General features: G+C 32.2%; 1 protein-coding gene across 2 annotated transcripts in view; it reads left to right on the plus strand.

Annotated features, from left to right (window-relative positions):
* The window catches only part of LOC115890798 (rap guanine nucleotide exchange factor 4), a 691,873-nt gene that overhangs the window by 177,363 nt on the left and 495,511 nt on the right, over nucleotides 1-18,999 (plus strand). For both annotated transcript variants that reach the window (XM_030911141.1, XM_030911143.1), the window contains exon 2: nucleotides 6,359-6,501. In XM_030911141.1, the coding sequence (XP_030767001.1) occupies nucleotides 6,359-6,501 (143 nt within the window). The remainder of the gene's footprint in view (nucleotides 1-6,358; nucleotides 6,502-18,999) is intronic.

The raw sequence follows: 18,999 nt of genomic DNA on the forward strand, positions 1-18,999 counted from the left end.
AGTGAATTGATTCCATTTCGACACGCCGAGGCGACGCAAACGCTGGCGCTCGTCGCTCTCAGCCTGAATGTACCTTTAGATCTTATCTTTATTGCAGCTTGTCAGGAATAGGAAGGAAAATCCGAAATCAATAAAATTATGAAACACAATTTTATAGAATTAACGGAGATTCAAAGAATTCAAGAAATTTAAAGATTGTTGTGAATGCGATTAAACAGAAACTGTTTTATCGTATTTTTTATACGAAAATTTATGATTAGCTTAAAAAACTCCCAAATTTATTATTTCAGTCAAATATCTCTTTAGTCCACATGCTTATTTTTTATCAGTAATGATATGTATCGACTATTTCCATTCTAAATATCTTGAAAGCTGATATGCTCGTAGCGATTTTCATCCAGAGACATTTTTTAAAAAATTAAGAATATGGTATATAAGTTTCCCGAATACAATTCAGACCACCCTGTATATTTGAACCGATTGATGATATTATGCCTATAATGTCTTCTTGCAAATGCTTTTTTCCACGGTTTTGGGCTCTACACTAGAAAAAACAGAATCATTTATATTGCTAGAAATACACCCAGATGCAAAAAAAAACCAAACCAAACCAAACTGAATACATCACTTCCTTCATTAGCAAGGAGTGTGGTTGAAGTTCTCCGGAAACAATGCCCAGTATAGGCCTCATAATCCGGCAGCTTCAAGTGTTTTGCTATCATGCTAGGCATCTTACAAATAGAATTTATGCCGACCACTTGGTTAACACATCTTTTAATTTGTTAGTTTAAAAACAATCTGCGACTGGTAGCATTTCTTGGACGAAGAGCTGTGTATTTTCGGTAAATTTCAATATAGTTCAAATTTGACACTGTAAAGACTCGGTCTCTGTTTTTGTACCGGGTACTTTAACAATCAAAATTGAATCTTTATCTACTATGTTATTGACCATCATTTTAGTAAGTTCCTCACGGCGCGGCGCGGCGGCAAGCAACAGAAATACCAAGTATTAAAATGACCTAAAAGCTTACGCTTTTTTTTTTTCGAAGCAATAATATAATAATAATAATTTTTAGGGATATCCCGATTTTAATGTTTGTAGAAAAAATGTTGTTTGCAACTCGTGCGCGAACTATTTTGGTGTTCTCGATTAATTTTTCGTAAAGTGTCGATCGCCAAAGTAGCTATTCGTGCACGAGATACAAAAATAACTATTTTTATATTGCCAATCACGTCGTAAAAATTAATACTTTTCTGACGTTTGAAAAAAAAATATATTTTGAATAATTTAGACTATATGTAAATAATATCATGTTTGACACTTAATATTTTTTACAACATATTATTTTATAAGTAATGCCTATGTAGGTTTATTACAGTGTCTAGCCACTAAATCAAAAAGCTAAAAAAATATTTATTACTATTTTACTAACACTAATTTAGTATTTCTGTATTTTAAAAAAATATATTTTATTTTTTGAATTATAAATATTCAATTTTCAAGTCGAGTATACCTCAAAAGATATTAGGTACATCATAATAACACTACACAGAGAAGACGTTTACATTGATCATATATTTATATCCTCATATTTAAAGGAAATCGTTTTAGAACTTTATTCAAAAAAACTTTTTTTCTTCTGTTACCCTACAAAACTTCAGAAATTAAAGTCTTATATCAACATGTAAATTAAAAAGAAAGAAAATAAAGGAGAACAGGAAATTAAATCAATTTAGTAAAGTTCCTTTTTCGTCATCGCAATTTTTCGAAACTCGAGATATTTTAAAAAAGAGAAGCAGATTTTAATCTTCCCAAAAATATAATTTAAACTTTGAGAAAAAGAAACGTAAGAGAAATATATTATATAAATGGTTTTTGTATTTTTCTTTCTCACGTTTTCTTGCGGAAGTGTTGGGAAATTAGGAAAAATAAAAAAAAATATTCAATCAAATATATCATGTAATTAATGGAGAGATAAAAGTGAATAATGATGAATTAAGGTATATTCAGGCTGAGAGCGTCGCGTCCGTTCCATTGAACTCGAACCCCGACGCTCAGCGGACGCTAGCGCAACGCCAAACTCGCTGTCTGCCTGAACGGTCTAATTTAAGTTAAGTGAATTGATTCCATTTCGACACGCCGAGGCGACGCAAACGCTGGCGCTCGTCGCTCTCAGCCTGAATGTACCTTTAGATCTTATCTTTATTGCAGCTTGTCAGGAATAGGAAGGAAAATCCGAAATCAATAAAATTATGAAACACAATTTTATAGAATTAACGGAGATTCAAAGAATTCAAGAAATTTAAAGATTGTTGTGAATGCGATTAAACAGAAACTGTTTTATCGTATTTTTTATACGAAAATTTATGATTAGCTTAAAAAACTCCCAAATTTATTATTTCAGTCAAATATCTCTTTAGTCCACATGCTTATTTTTTATCAGTAATGATATGTATCGACTATTTCCATTCTAAATATCTTGAAAGCTGATATGCTCGTAGCGATTTTCATCCAGAGACATTTTTTAAAAAATTAAGAATATGGTATATAAGTTTCCCGAATACAATTCAGACCACCCTGTATATTTGAACCGATTGATGATATTATGCCTATAATGTCTTCTTGCAAATGCGTTTTTCCACGGTTTTGGGCTCTACACTAGAAAAAACAGAATCATTTATATTGCTAGAAATACACCCAGATGCAAAAAAAAACGCAACGGAGAAATTTTTAGTCAAATTTAAAGGGTTATATTTTTGTTATTTTTAGCCCTATTTTCATGATTTTTTTAGCAAGCTGTATATAATTATATCAATTTTAATTCGTAAACTCAGCTTTTTATAAACTTTGGTATTTGGCATATTATGCAGGGTTATCGAGAGTTTTTTTAACCTAACTTTAAGACACACTGTTCAATAATTTCTTCTGTAAATTTTCCTAAAATATAATTTAACGGTCAGAACCATGACTCCCGAGCATTTTGTTTTTGAGTCATGACAATACACGCTTTGAATGAATTTTAAGAGCGAAATGGACTGATAACGATCAATTTTCTTATTTTCTTTTTGATGAAATTTTTTAATATGACGAGATGGTTTTGGTGACTGGTTATGTTTTTTGATAATTTTCCCTACATAAGAATCACTTACACAACACTTGCGACTTATTTTACGACTAGAACTTTCCCGATTTATTTCAATCTAAGCTGGTACATTAATATCATAAGCTTTTTAAAATAGTGGCCCTCTTGTTTTTTTAAAGCTACCAGCAACTGCTAAATTTCTTGAAATCTTTGCGAAAATAGTACGATGAGGCTGTGTCCTTTCAGGATACAATGTTCTATAACTTGCGCATGCCATATCGGAATTTCTATTATTTTTTAAGTAAACATCATACATATCTCGTGTTTCCTCGCTTGTGAACATATTATTGACTGTTAATACACTTTACACTATCAACTATAATTTTTTGTGTCCAGATCTGATACTTAATAGAGTAAATCAAAATTAACTTGCTGTCATATAAAGTGACAATTGGATTTCCAAGGCAGACTTGATCTTTTGAGCGAATTTTTAAAAAATCTAATTTTTTTGGGTGAATTTACATAATAATGAATAAAAATTAGATACCACCATATAGATTATTTTTTTTGCTATAAATATTCAAAATGGTGGCCATAAGAAAACAAAAACTTGACTGTTGTTGTGCGAAATCTGGAAGGCTTAGAAATTTTCTGAAAACGGCATTATTTGGCCGGGGTCAAAAATATAAAATTACCAACTTACGTTGCAATAGATGCAATAGTTCTGGAGATATTCTTATTTAAAATAAACACATTATTTTCATTTTTTGGCATAAATCCGAAACTAATTAAGATACCGGGGTTTTCGTCATAGGTGTTTGTCAAACTTCTAATTACGCAACTTTTGTCCCATTTAACCGATTTCGTATCTATCGTACTTTCTGAGATGCCAATGTTGAGCATCGAAATTATTATCACCACCCTGTATACGTCCGTTTATACTGCCATTCAGGCTTCATATATCATATTGCCTTATGCTTTCTCATTCTTCTTTAAGGACCAAGCGAAGTTGATTTAATTAAGCTGGTACTGCTTTGCGACCTCTAACCCTTCTGCCAAACATTTGTCAAACGTCGAACATGATGGGCAGTTCATAGTAATATATAGTTCATAATATTCACCAAAGCCGCCTTGTAACTTATCGTCTCGCCGTAAAATTATATTTTAGAAAAATTTACACACGAAATTATTGCAAAATGTGTTTTAAATTTAGGGTAAAAAGACAACCCCTCGATTGTATAATATGCCAAATACTAAAGTTTATACAAAACTGAGTTTACGAATAAAAGGTGATATAATTATACAGGTTGGTAGTTCGGACCACCCTGTATAATCCGCAAACTTCGGTTTAAAAAAAAATAAGTAAAAAAGTTCGTATGAATGTATGTCCTAAAATGCTTAGTTTTGGAGATATAGGGTGTAGAAGTTTCATTTTATTTCAATTTTTTCCAAATAATTTCTGAAGTAGCTTCAATGTTTGGATGAAAATTGGTAGCTGGGAGTTTTTTGACATGAGAAATTTGAATTTGATGTCAATATGACTACTACCTGTAGAGAGCGTCACCAACTAATTTTGTAACTGGTTGAAGCGTAATAACTTTTTGTCCTTACCTGTATAAAACTGCTGAGTAAAAAATTATACATTTATGGCGTTTTTTACGTAAAAAAGATCTCTTGGTAAAATTCGCTACCAGTAATGGTTCTCGCGATATTTGGAATGGAAATTATCAATACCCATCATCATTGACATAAATTAAACATGTTGACTAAATAATTGTTAGACTGAAATCATAAATTTGAAACGTTTTTGTGCCAAAAGTTCAACAGAAACTGTTTTATCATTTTTTCGCAGAAAAATTTATGATCAATTTAAAAAAATAAAAATTTCCCAAATTTATTATTTGAGTCAAATAACGATCTACTCAACTTGTTTATTTTTTGGCAAAAATGATATTTATTGACTATTTCCATTCTAAATATCTTGAGAACGGTTGCTCCTAGCGATTTTTTACCAAGAGACATTTTTTACATAGAAAGTTAGGGAAATGTATATTTTTTCACTCAGTAGTTTTATACAGGTATACGGACGAAAAGTTTTTACTCTTCAAAACAGTCAAAACACATGTAGGTAGCGCCCCCTACAAATAGGGGTCATATTGACATCAAAATCAAATTTCTCATGTCAAAAAACTCACAGACAACAATTTTCATCCAAATATTAACGTTACTTTACGAATTATTTGGAAAAAATCGAAATAAAAATAAAACTTGTGCACCCTGTATCTCGTGGTGCAGGCTCGCCATTCGTGGGCCCAGAACCGACACTTAGCGTACCAAAAAATCTCGCAAGAGACAGGCTCTGTGAATGGGTTAGGGGTGTAACGCTTCGGGACTGGTATGACAGTCCCGGAATGGAACATGCCAAAACAATCCTAGCAGGGCCATCCAAACGTAGAACAGATGAACTCCTAAGGGTCCTAAAGGCTGGTAGGAACGGAGCGCGTACGCTTACTGCAGTATACACGGGCCACTGCCGGCTGAGATCACACCTACAGAGGATGGGACTGGTGGAAGACGCCGAATGCCGACTCTGTATGGAAGATGACGAAACAATGAAGCACGTTATGTGTACCTGCTCCGCTGGGGGCAGGACCAGGTTTGAGGTGTTTGACAAACCCACGCTAGACTTATCAGACCTTGAAGACATATCACCCTCGGACATAACGGCCTATGTTAAAAGGCTGGGTTTTGAGGGCGAACTTTAATGCTCTTTTTCTATAAAAAAGCTTGTAGAAACTGAGCCACAATAGGCCCTCGCGGCCTCAGTGGAGGGTCCCACCTAGGACTCACTCTTAGTAAAATACAAAAAAATACAATACCCTGTATCTCCGAAACTAACCATTTTAGGACATACATTTATACGAACTTTTCTACTTATTTTTATCTGTAGAATATGCTGCCGAAGTTTCCGGAAATACAGTTCGGACCACCCTGTATACAGCTTGCTACTAAAATTAATGAAAATAGGACTAAAAATAAAAAATATAATACTTTAAATCTGACCAAAATTTTCTCCGTTGCGTTTTTTTGAGTGTAGGGTGTAGATTTTATAATCATATCTTAAAAAGATCTTGTTTGTTTTAGATATTTAAAAAGATTTAGATTAGATTTCGGGATCAAATTATCGTTCCCTACCGATTCCCCAGAAATCTCATCGACGATAAAAACCCGATTAAAACTTCCTCAACTTATCCCCTTTTTCTTGGTTGTTGCAGGCCGTGCGACCGTAACGTCAAAGACGTCGAGCTAATCTGCTCCCGTTTGCGCCGCGTCGACCAATTCTGCCGCCTGCCCAACTCGCTGCTGCAACAATTGGCATTATGCGGCTATTACGAAGACCTGGAGAATGGAGTAACACGTAAGTAGACAAGGGGTCTAGGGGATGATGGTTGGTTATTCCAAAGTGGTTTATTTTGTGTCTCTAATTAACTAGGTAATATATTATTATAGGATTACCACAATCAAGGTGTTTTTGATGCTTATTTGTTTTTGTATTTTATCTACGTCAGTGAGTTAAGAAGCTCTTAACTCACGCATTTTCATTACCGCACTCCTTGTTTAGATGAATACCAAAATGAAAAAACTAAACACTAAATACATACTAAATACAAATAAACTGTTCTATTGATAATAATTATAAAAACATGAAAACTTATTTATTATAAATGTTAATGATACAGTTTGAACAATCTTTCAAGTAAATGCCTGATGATGCATATATATTCATTTTAATCGATATCATAGTATGTATCATTAACAGAAAGCCCAAAGAGACGAAGGCTTGTAAGTAGCGGATAAATTGGAAAAATATGTTATGAGTACCTTTTCATTTCAAAAGTCGTGTACTTTTTTTTCGGTGCACCATTTTTCATACTTAGAGTATGTCAAACAAACAAACAAACAAACGCTTTATTGTACAAAAAGCCAAAACAGCTTCATCGACAAAGCAAAACAAAAAAGCACAAAAACAAATATACAAATAAACAAATAAAAATGTCATACAATACAAATCAATTCAAAAAAAAATTTACGTCATAAAATTACAAATAAAACATATATGGACATTGCAGAACACAGGCGTATCTAGAAAATTTTACAAAAGGAAAACTGTAAATGGATAAACTAATGTTATATATTATAAAATCCAAGAGTTATAAAATATTAAATATTAAATACTAGACCTTTAACCAGTATGTGAGATGATCAAAATTGTAAAATTCAAAATTGTTCATGATTAAACATCAACAAAAAACTCGTTTACCGTATATAGGGCTCTCTCCAGTAAGTATGATTTCAGAGCTTTGCGAAATTGCGGGAAAGAATGAAAGTCTATTCATACTTTTGTTTCGATCTTGCTGGAAGCAATCCAGAAATGGCTCTGAATGCCACTTCTTCAATGTCAGAGGGAATACTTTTCGAATCGCTCATTTTTTAAACTAGTGACATTAATCACTGGAAATTACTACAACTTTTGATGTTTAAATGACACTAATGGTATATTTTTACTTTATTTGATAGAAAATGACACTCTGAATAGAATGACATATCATATGTCAAGTTTGGACATTTTTACATACGGTTTATTTGAAATTCTAACATGCGATTGTTTGACGAAACGACAATTTGACTCGAAATAACAAGTGTGTGTGGGGGGTGGGTAAACTAAATCATTTTGTTTAGGTTTAATGCTCATATTTTAAATTAAAGATATACATTTCTTATATCTCGCAACATTCTCATTCTATCGTACGGTAGATAAATAAAATAATGTATAAATTTTAACAATACAAACGTCTAAAAATAAAACAAAAAAAATCCGAAAAAGCGAGGATATATATTTTTTCTCAATTTCTTTGCAACTTCCGTGTGTAACAATTGACATTATGGGGCCACTTTACGAAAACTGGGAGAATGGAGTAATAAGTAAGTCGCTAAATTGAAGGGGAGTATCTATTTTTGGCACAATTTCCTTTTACATTTGTTTGCTTAAAAGTGATTTCAGCTTTGAAGAAACATTTTTCAACAATCGAAAAAAAATGTAAAAAGCATAAAAGATCGAAATGTTTTTTCATAAGACACAATATATTTTTTATAGTTAATTTGTATTGTTTTTGCATAAGTATCAATATTTAGTCAATTTATTTATTTATTTAGCGTATGGCGTACATGGATTTAATTACAACATCAAATGTATATATTCAAACACAATATAACATGTAAACAGATTGTCACAAATTGTAAAAATAAAACTAGATATCTAAGAAGTTATACACAAAACATATTACAAAAAGTACACTTAAATTTTAAAATCTAGGCTATTGATCGAGTTCAACACGGTGTCTGTGGCTTCAAAGATATCACTCGCTTCTCCTCCATATGCTGTAAGAGGGCATTCAGTTACAATGTGATGAACAGTTTGATTTAGTCAATAATCATTTAATAGCAAGTTCAGTGTCTTTTCTATACCGGGTGCGTCTCAAAAGTGGCTCACCCCTATAACTTTTTTAATTTTGCAGATAACAAAACGAGATTAGGTGTGTTAGTATATGACATAAATTAGGATTGATTGACGTATTCAATTATTTTTGGTCACTTCCTGTTTCACCGGAAATGACTGCAACTTTTGATTTTTAAATGGCACCCTCGGTATTTTTTTACTTTATTCGATAGAAAATGACATTCTGAATAGAATGACTTATCATATGTCAACTTTTGATATTCTCGCTTAATAAAAAATCTATTTTAAAATTCAATCTAAAGTGCCATGGCTATGTTAAAAACACTAATTCGTAATCAAGAAGCCTTGGAAAAATAGATTTGATCGTCTAATGCTTTTAGTGTCTTGTCCTGGCTAGTTAGAATATGCTGAAATCGTATTTTTAATTATATTTCATTTTTTTCAAATGGAACGAGGGTGGCTCATTGCCATATTTGAAAAAAGCATTTTTTTACGAATAATTTGATGCGACACACTTGGTATTTCGAGTCAAATTTTCGTTACGAACCGCAAGTTATAATTTTAAATAAACCATATGCGAAAATGTCAAAAGTTGACATATGATATGTCATTCTATTCAGAGTGTTATTTTCTATCGAATAATGTAAAAAAATACCAACGGTGCCATTTAAAAACCAAAAGTTGTAGTCATTTCCGGTGAAACAGGAAGTGACCAAAAACGAATACGTCAATCAATCCTAATTTATGTCATATAATAACATAACGTTTTTTTAACTGAAAAAAATAAAAAAAAGTTATAGGGGTGAGCCACTTTTGAGACGCGCCCGGTATGGTGATGGAATTGCGAGAGAAACATTCTTGCTTGTATTAAAACTAAAATCATTTCGGACCTCCATTGTCTTTATTTATTTTGCTCAAACAACGTTTTGGTCAGAAATATCACTGACCGTTATCAAGTGTGATCTAATCTAAATTCTAAAACTACTGAGCCAAGCATTCAAGCGTGAATTAGTTGGGTTTAGTCAAGCATGGATATCTTTACTAAGAACACCTCCATTGGAGAGTTTTATGAGTGGTTGCCATATTGTTGAAATTTCCATACTTGGATTGCTAAAGAGTTTACTATTGTTAAAAATGAATACAGCCTCTTTAAATTAGCGCTCTTTCCAATGGGGTTCTTTGTGAACAACCCGAGCTTCCGACCATTTTATGTTGTGGTGCTTGGACCACACTTGATCTGTAATACCCGACTTTATTGTTTCACCTCATTGCGAACCTTTTTTGTGTTCGTCATGGTACATGTAGAGGATATTTTATCTCTTCAATACTAAGGGCTGGCAAAGGTTAGTCTTGGGTCGAGATTCCATATGTAAGAAGAGTACAATTCGTTTATAATACCGAACAAAGAGAGGACAGTAAACACGTTGCCAAACGTATGAAATAAACCGAGAAACTGTGCACATTGCTAAGAGATCTGGAAGGGGATATAGCAGATTTTGTCGCAGTCGATCGGTTGACCCAATCAGTACCTCTCAGTACTTAAAGTTCTAGGGAAAGGTGTACATCATGCGTTCAGCTTCACGATTTAACTACGTCTCGCGATACTTGTTTATTTGTTAACGTGTCGTTTTAATTTTCCCTATAGCTTAAAAAAAATTTAAATGCAAGTTAGAAACACTTGCATCTTTGGTAAAAATAAGAGGAATTGAGTTGGTGTTCGACAGTAGTCGCGCTATTAGAACTCTGAATTCAAAAATCGATATCTCGAAATCTATTAAAAATAATTTATTATAGTTGTTTTTAAAAACTTTCGTAACATTTCTGCTATATTTTCTTCGCAGACAGTACCTGAAACTCTTTACAAATAAAAAATTTACACGATTGCTGAAAATTGCTATGTACTAAAACTAAATGGATGGGTTGTTTAAAATTTTTGAATGAAAAAAAAACATAACCTTATCGAATTTTGCTTATTTAAACATATTCTAAAAGATCCGATCTTTAAAATAAAAAAAAATCAATATCTAAAGTGGTTCTTAAGTTAGGGCGTGTTATGTGTTAAAAAGTTGAGTTTTAAAATTATTGCGATTACTGACTGATGATATCCTTATAATTCCATTTCAGTTGCCAGCACGGTATACGACTCACCGCAAACGCAAGGTACTGAAGTGTCCAAACCAAAACAAAACTCCAATTATCAAACAAAGAAAAAGAGTGTATCTACCTTGCGAGTAATTATTCTAAATAAAAATATCTAAAACCAGCACTCTTTCTAAAGAAAAAACAATTATTTAGCTAGGCCAATAAACTAAATTTTCTTTAAAAGCTTCCACTAACAATAGCTGGCTGCACCGCAAGTCACCTAATATATTCTAGACCGCCAAGTGTTTTTGCAGCTGCATTTCCAACTAATTCCATTTGAAATTCGTGGCTGCAGCCTCGACCGCGGCAAAAGCGACTCGAGACAAACGACCCTGCATCGGAATAAACGGGTAATTGAACAACACACCGTTTTTCTATCAATTTATTGGGGATAAGAACGGTAGCGGCAATTGGCTCGTTTATTTTAGCAAGTTTTTCGGCTTTATTTCGAGAAGGAAATTCGTATCTGAGCTTTTCCAGGAGTTGTGGATTTGGTTTCACTAATAGAAAATGCCAATTCTACTCCAAAATAGAAAGAAGACGTGATTTGCTATAATAGAAAATTGGACGATCTTAAAGGTTTAAATAGAAACAATTTTTATTCTTTCAAATAGGTTGTTCTTTAAGTCAAAGTGATTTTGCTTGAAACAAAATGCCTGGTAACATCCAAGGAGGCGGTAAGGTGCAAACTGGAAGTGGACTCAAAACTGATCGAACAAGTGAATCACTTTCAGTATCTAGGGGTTGGAATATCAAGTTATGGCAACCTGCAGAAAGAAGTTAGAGAACACACTATGAAGGCGTCTCGCATTTCGGGCTGTTTAAATGACATCGTCTGGAGGAACAAGTATCTCAACACAGAGAGCAAGATTAGAATATATAAAGCCGCGATAAAACCAGTCATCACGTACGCAGTCGAAACAAGACCAGACACGGCCAAAACAATGCAAATGATGAGAACAACAGAAATGAAGGTGCTGAGAAGATACACGGAAAAACACTACATGATAGAGCGAGAAACGAAGATATTAGAGAGTGGAGCAAAATCCAGGATATAGGAAGATGGGTTAGACAAAGGAGAAGGCACTGGAACAAACACGTAAGAAGAATGGACGACAACAGACTAGCAAAAAAAGCGCAACAAAACAACCCAATTGGAAAAAGGTCGCAAGGAAGGCCGCCAAAACGGTGGAGAGAATGCTGGACGTCGTCCTCCGGGGAAGACTTGTTAGGATTGAACAGGCGATAGCCTACCTATATGGGCAACCATAATAGAAAGAAAGAAGAAGAAGAAGAAGAAGATTTTGCTTGATTCTTTTTTGAAAAAAATTTACAAAAATTTTATATTTTTCAAGTACGAGTGGATATTCAAATCTGGTAACAATTAAAAAAATACACATATTATCTTACTTCTGAATCACTGACTATTAAGGGATAGTTAAAACTTTACTTTTTTTGGCTAAGCATCACTTAATGTTGAATTAAGTAATATTAAAAGGTATTCCTATAACTTCAGAATGGTTACTCTGAGAAGTTCCTAAACAAAATTACATCGAATTGTAAAACTGACTCATTGGTACACCAGCCTGATGATTTCATATAAAGAGTTCAGGGAAACAACTTTATAAGGGCCATTTTCTGAATTTTAAAATTTTACAATATTATAGTAGGTCTAACTGGTCCCTACAAAATGTATAAACTCTGTAAGGCAATAAGTTGTTAAATCCTATGATATATGCCTAGTAAAAATGTAGAATAAATGAGTAGAAGCTAATAACCACTAGCCAGCTAGTGCTCTCTTGTAAAATTAGTAAAATTACGGTTACCATGTTTTCCCCTGGACCTTTCGTATGTAAGACGAACATTAAAAAAGATCAGACGAATAGCCAAACAATGTAACCCTAAAACTGTCTTCAAACCTTAAACGACTCAGAGAAATGTTCTCACAAAACTAAGATTGGAAACGTAAAAATAAGTGAAGGGGTGTATGTTCTATATATCTTGTGAATGCGATGAGTTGATATGATCGGAAAAAAAACGGTGTCAGCGAGCGCTATAAAATGAAGATCGATATCATTTTATTATGTAAAATTATGTGGGGAATGTCGTCGATGTTCATTTCCAGGCCAATTGGACTACAATTGGTTAATTTTTTTATTATACGGTATAATGGAAAGACAAAATGTATGATTTAAGGAATACAAAAAAACAGGTACAAAATGGTGAATCAATGAAGTTATTGCAGGCTATGTGTGGTTTAAGAAATAAACATAAACTGGTGGGGTTGTCCACAGGAAATCTTATTGCAAGAATCGTAAATTTAAAGAAGCTGCTTTTATAAAAAATGACAAGAACATTTACCTGGTGCGTCTCAAAAGTGGCTCACATCTATAACTTTTATTACTTTTTCAGATAAAAAACGAGATTTTGTATGATTTAAATTGGGATTGAATGATGTATTCAATTGTTTTTGGTCACTTTTTCACCGGAAATGAAAAATAAAAACCGAACTTTTGATTTTCAAATGGCGCACCCTCGGTATACTTTATTCGATGGAAAATGACAGTCTGACTAGAATGACATATCAAGTTTTGACATTTTCGATTAAAAAATAATCGTATTTTAAATTTCAATGTAGAGTGCCATGACAGTATAAAACACTAATTTGTGATCAAGGAGCTTTGAAAAAAATATATGCGATCGTCTAATGTTTTTCGTGTCTTGCCCTGGCCTGTTAGAAGATGCCCAAATCACATTTTTTTAATCATATCTCAATTGTTTCTAATGAATCGAGGGTGGCTCATTAACATATTTAGAAAAGCATTTTTTAAGAATAATTTGGTACTTTATAAAAGTATCCTGTGGCGTAGAGGTACAGCTCTCGTTTTCCAATCTCAAGGTTGTGGATTCAAATCCTACAACCGGCATATCATCAGCCGACTATTTTTATTAAACTAAAAATAGTTTGGGTACCTAGGTCGACTTAGCCTTAAATGAGTACTTGGGATTCACAAGTAGTGCTAGCCACATTACCTTCCTGGTATACCGAACGGCTCTAGCATGGCCTTGCTACTCCCAAGGCATTAACACTATATACGGGAGCTATTATACTATTATTATTATTATATTATATTTGGTACTACACACTTGGTACTTCGAGTCAAATATATAAACCATACGCGCAAATGTTAAAAGTTGACAATTGAATGTCATTCTATTCAGAGTGTTTTTTTATCTATCCAATAAAGTAAAAAAATACCTAGGGTGTCATTTAAAAATCAAAAATTATAGTCATTTTCGGTGAAACAGGAAATTAGGCTAGGTTAGGTTAGGTTAGCTTAGTAACCCAAGTATGGAAATGTCCACAATATGGGAATCACTTATAATACAAATGAAGTGTTTCAAAAATTTAACAAAGCATACAGGAATTTACTTTGATTTTTACTTTCTTGTCATATTATAATAGCTTGTTTAAAAAAATTATATTTAGCTTTAATTTATTTACACTATCTTTTATTTAAAAATAGAACCATTTTTATAAATTTGACTTGTATTTTTGATAGGTTTTCGTAACTGTCAATGCTACGAGGTTTATAAAACTTCATTTTTAACTTTAGAAGTGAGCCACAGCCTTCTGAAAATGGCAGCACTGCAATGAAATATAATAATAATAACTTCATAAAAGGTGAATCATACTTTCCAATATTAAGACAAGAAAGTATTGATTTTTTAATTAAATTCTCATTTTACCTTTTCACCGACTCTTCACAGTATGCTTCATGGAATACCAATCGCTATTTAAAGCGATTTTTGAAAATGGGCGCTTTTTATCGGCGAATTTTAAAACTCCTCCTTTCCACGTGTAGACAAAACTTCGCTCGAGGTCGATAGGGGATAGGGGGCGTAAAATAAAATTTTATTCAAGCATTACACTTTAGAAAAATGGATATGGAAGACTAAACGAATGAAATTTTAACGGTTTCAATACGCTGCCCGATTATTTAGGTGCGTACGGAAGCGATTCGAAGCGACTTTTATCTTGGGCATTGTAAAAGGAGCGTGTAGGATGGGTTTCGCGTAACGTGTGCTATTGAAATCTAATCTCTTTAGAATAAATAAAAGTTTATCGGAAGCATTGGTATAAGAGAATGGTCCTACCATGCCTACTTAAAATATACTAGAGGAAGTGAGGGTTGTAGTATTAAAAAAACAGAATAGTAGTTAAAAAAAATTGCAAAAAAATTTGCAATGGGTTAATATGATCGAAATAAAACGACGACAGCGATTGCTATAAAATGAATATCGCTGTCTTTTTATATGTAAAATTATGTGGGAAATGTCATAGATGTGATGATTTGAGGCCAACTGGACTACTTTTTTTTCAATTATAGGGTATAACGGGTTATTGCAAGCTACCTCTATAACTTTTTTATTTTTTTTCAAATAAAAATTGATTTGGTATCTATTCTGTATCTGACGTTTTCAATTGTTTTGGGTCACTTCCTGTTTCACCGAAAATTCTTACAACTTTCTTTAATTAGCAACCTCGGTATACTTTATTCGATAGAAAATAACACTCTGAATAGAATGACATATCATAAGCCAACTTTTGACATTTTCGCTTAAAAAAATCGTATTTTAAATTTCAATCTAGACTGCAATTAGTATGTTAAAAACACTAATTTTTAATTAAGGAGCCTTCAAAAAATAGATTTAATGGTCTAATGTTTTTCGAGTCTTGTCCTGACTGGTTAAAAGATGCCCAAATCATATTTTTAATCATATCTCAATTTTTTCAAACGGAACGAGGGTGGCTTTTAGCATATTTGGAAAAATCATTTTTTATGAACAATTTGGTACCACGCACTTGGTATATCGAGTCAAACTGTCGTTATGAGCCGTATACAATTTCAAATAAACTATATGCGAAAATGTCAAAAGTGGATATATAATATGTCATTCTATTCACAGTGTTATTTTCTATCAAATAAAATTAAAAAGTACCGAAGGTGTCATTTAAAAGTCAAAACTTGTAGTTATTTGCGGTGAAACAGGAAGTGACAAAAACAATTGAATATGTCAATCAATCCTAATTTATGTCATATACTGATATAACAAATCCAGTTTTTTATCTAAAGAAATAAAAAAGTTATAAAGGTGGGGCACTCTTGCGATGCACCCGGTATCATAACCCAAGTATGGAAGTGTCCAAGATATGGGAATCACTTATAATACAAGTGAAATGTTTCAAAAGTTTAGCAAAGAATACAGGAATTTACTTTGATTTTTACTTTCTTGTCATATTTTAATAGCTTGTTTAAAAAAAATATTTAATAAAAAAAATATTTAGCTTTAACTTATTTACACTATCTTTTATTTAAAAATATTTTTATAAATTTTAATAACTTAAAAAAAACACAGATTTCTATAAATTTGGCTTGTATTTTTGATAGGTTTTTGGAATTTTGAATACTACAAGGTTTATAAAACTTCATTTTTAACTTTGGGAGTAAGCTACAGCCTTCTGGAAATGGAAGCACTGCAATGAAATATAATAATAATAACTTCATAAAAAGTGAATCACACTCTCCAATATTAGGACAAGAAAGTATTGATTTTTTAATTAAACTCTTGTCATATTTTACTAACTTGTTTAAAAAATTATATTTACCTTCAATTTATTTGCACAGGTTTTTGCAATTGTCAATGCTACAAGGTTTATACAACTTCATTTTTAACTTTAGAAATGAGCCACAGCCTTCTGAAAATGGCAGCACTGCAATTAAATATTATAATAATAACTTCATAAAAGGTGAATCCTACATTCCAATATTAAGACAAGAAAGTATTGATTTTTTAATTAAACTCTGATTTTACCTTTTCACCGACTCTTCACAGTACGCTTCATGGAATACCAATCGCTATTTAAAGCGATTTTTGAAAATGAAAGCTTTTTATCGGCAAATTTTAAAACTCCGCCTTTCCACGTGTAGATAAAACTTCGCTCGAGGTCGATAGGGGGCGTAAAATAAAATTTTATTGAAGCATTACACTTTGGAAAAATGGATATGGAAGACTAAACGAATGAAATTCGAACGGTTTCAATACGGTGCCCGATTATTTAGGTGCGTGCGAAAGCGATTCTGAGCGACTTTTATCTTTGGCATTGTAAAAGGAGCGTGTAGGATGGGGGTTTCGTGTAACGTGTGGTATTCAAATCTAATCTTTTTAGAACAAATAAAAGGTTATCGGAAGCATTCGTATAAGAGAACGGCCCTAACATGCCTACTCAAAATATACTAGAGGAAGTGAAGGTTGTAGTATTAAAAAAAATAGAATAGTAGTTAAAAATTTGCAATGAGTTAATATGATCTAAAAAACGACGACAGCGATGGCTATAAAATGAAGATCGCTGTCATTTTATATGTAAAATTATGTGGGAAATGTCATAGATGTTCATTTTCAGGCCAACTGGACTACTTTTTTTTTTAATTATAGGGTATAATGGAGAGGCAACTCATTCTCTATGATGGACGTAGGATTTAACGAATACAAAAAAAACATGTACAAAAAGGCGAATCAATGAAGTCAGTTATTGCAAGCTACCTCTATAACTTTTTTATTTTTTTTTAAATTAAAATTGATTTGGTATTTTATTATATGACATAAATTAGGATTGAATGGCGTATTCAATTGTTTTTTGTCACTTCCTGTTTCAGCGAACATTCTTACAACTTTTTTTAAATGGCACCCTCGGTATACTTTATTCGACAGAAAATGACACTCTGAATAGAATGACATAATTTAAGCAAACTTTTGACATTTTCGCTTAAAAAAATCGTATTTTAAATTTCAATCTAGAGTGCAATAAGTGTGTTAAAAACAGTCATTTTTAATTAATGAGCTTTGGAAAAATAAATTTAATCGTCTAATGTTTTTCGTATCTTGTCCTGGTCGGTTAAATGATGCACAAATCATATTTTTAATCATATCTCAATTTTTTCAAATAGAACGAGGGTGGGTCTCAGCATACCTATTTGGAAAAATAATTTTTTATGAATAAGTTGGTACCACGCACTTAGTATATCGAGTCAAAATGTCGTTATGAACCACATGTTACAATTTCAAATAAACCATATGCGAAAATGTCAAAAGTGGACATATAATATATAATTCTATTCAGAGTGTTATTTTCTATCAAATAAAATAAAAAGTAGGGAAGGTGTCATTTAAAAATCAAAAGTTGTAGTTATTTCCGGTGAAACAGGAAGTGACAAGAAACAGTTGAATACGTCAATCAATCTTAATTTGACATAACAAATCCAGTTTTTTATCTAAAAAATAAAAAAGTTATAAAGGTGAGCCACTTTTGAGACACACCCGGTATAGTAACCCAAGTATGGAAATGTCTACGATATGGGAATCACTTATAATACAAGTGAAATGTTTCAAAAATTTAGCAAAGAATACAGGAATTTACTTTGATTTTTACTTTCTTGTCATATTTTAATAGATTGTTTAAAGAAAATATTTAGCTTTAACTTATTTACACTATCTTTTATTTAAAAATATTTTTATAAATTTTAATAACTTAAAAAAAACACAGATTTCTATAAATTTGGCTTGTATTTTTGATAGGTTTTGCAAATTTCAATACTTAAAACTTCATTTTTAAGTTTGGGATCAAGCTATAGCCTTCTGAAAATGGCAACACTGCAATGAAATATAATAATAATAACTTCATAAAAAGTGAATCACACTTTCAAATATTAGGACAAGAGAGTATTGATTTTTTAATTAAACTCTTGTCATATTTTAATAACTTGTTTAAAAAAATATATTTACCTCTAATTTATTTGCACAGGTTTTTGCAATAGTCATTGCTACAAGGTTTATACAACTTCATTTTTAACTTTAGAAGTGATTCACAGCCTTTTGAAAATGGCAGCACTGCAATTAAATATAATAATTATAACTTCAAAAAAGGGAATCATACTTTCCAATATTAAGACAAGAAAGTATTGATTTTTTAATTAAACTCTGATTTTACCTTTTCACCGACTCTTCACAGTACACTTCTTGGAATACCAATCGCTATTTAAAGCGATTTTTGAAAATGGAAGCTTTTTATCGGCAAATTTTAAAACTCCGCCTTTCCACGTGTAGATAAAACTTCGCTCGAGGTCGATAGGGGGCGCAAAATAAAATTTTATTGAAGCATTACACTTTGGAAAAATGGATATAGAAGACTAAACG

This window comes from Sitophilus oryzae, unplaced genomic scaffold (genome assembly GCF_002938485.1).
Source record: "Sitophilus oryzae breed Bouriz unplaced genomic scaffold, Soryzae_2.0 scaffold_926_pilon_pilon, whole genome shotgun sequence".
In the NCBI taxonomy this organism is placed as follows: domain Eukaryota; kingdom Metazoa; phylum Arthropoda; class Insecta; order Coleoptera; family Curculionidae; genus Sitophilus; species Sitophilus oryzae.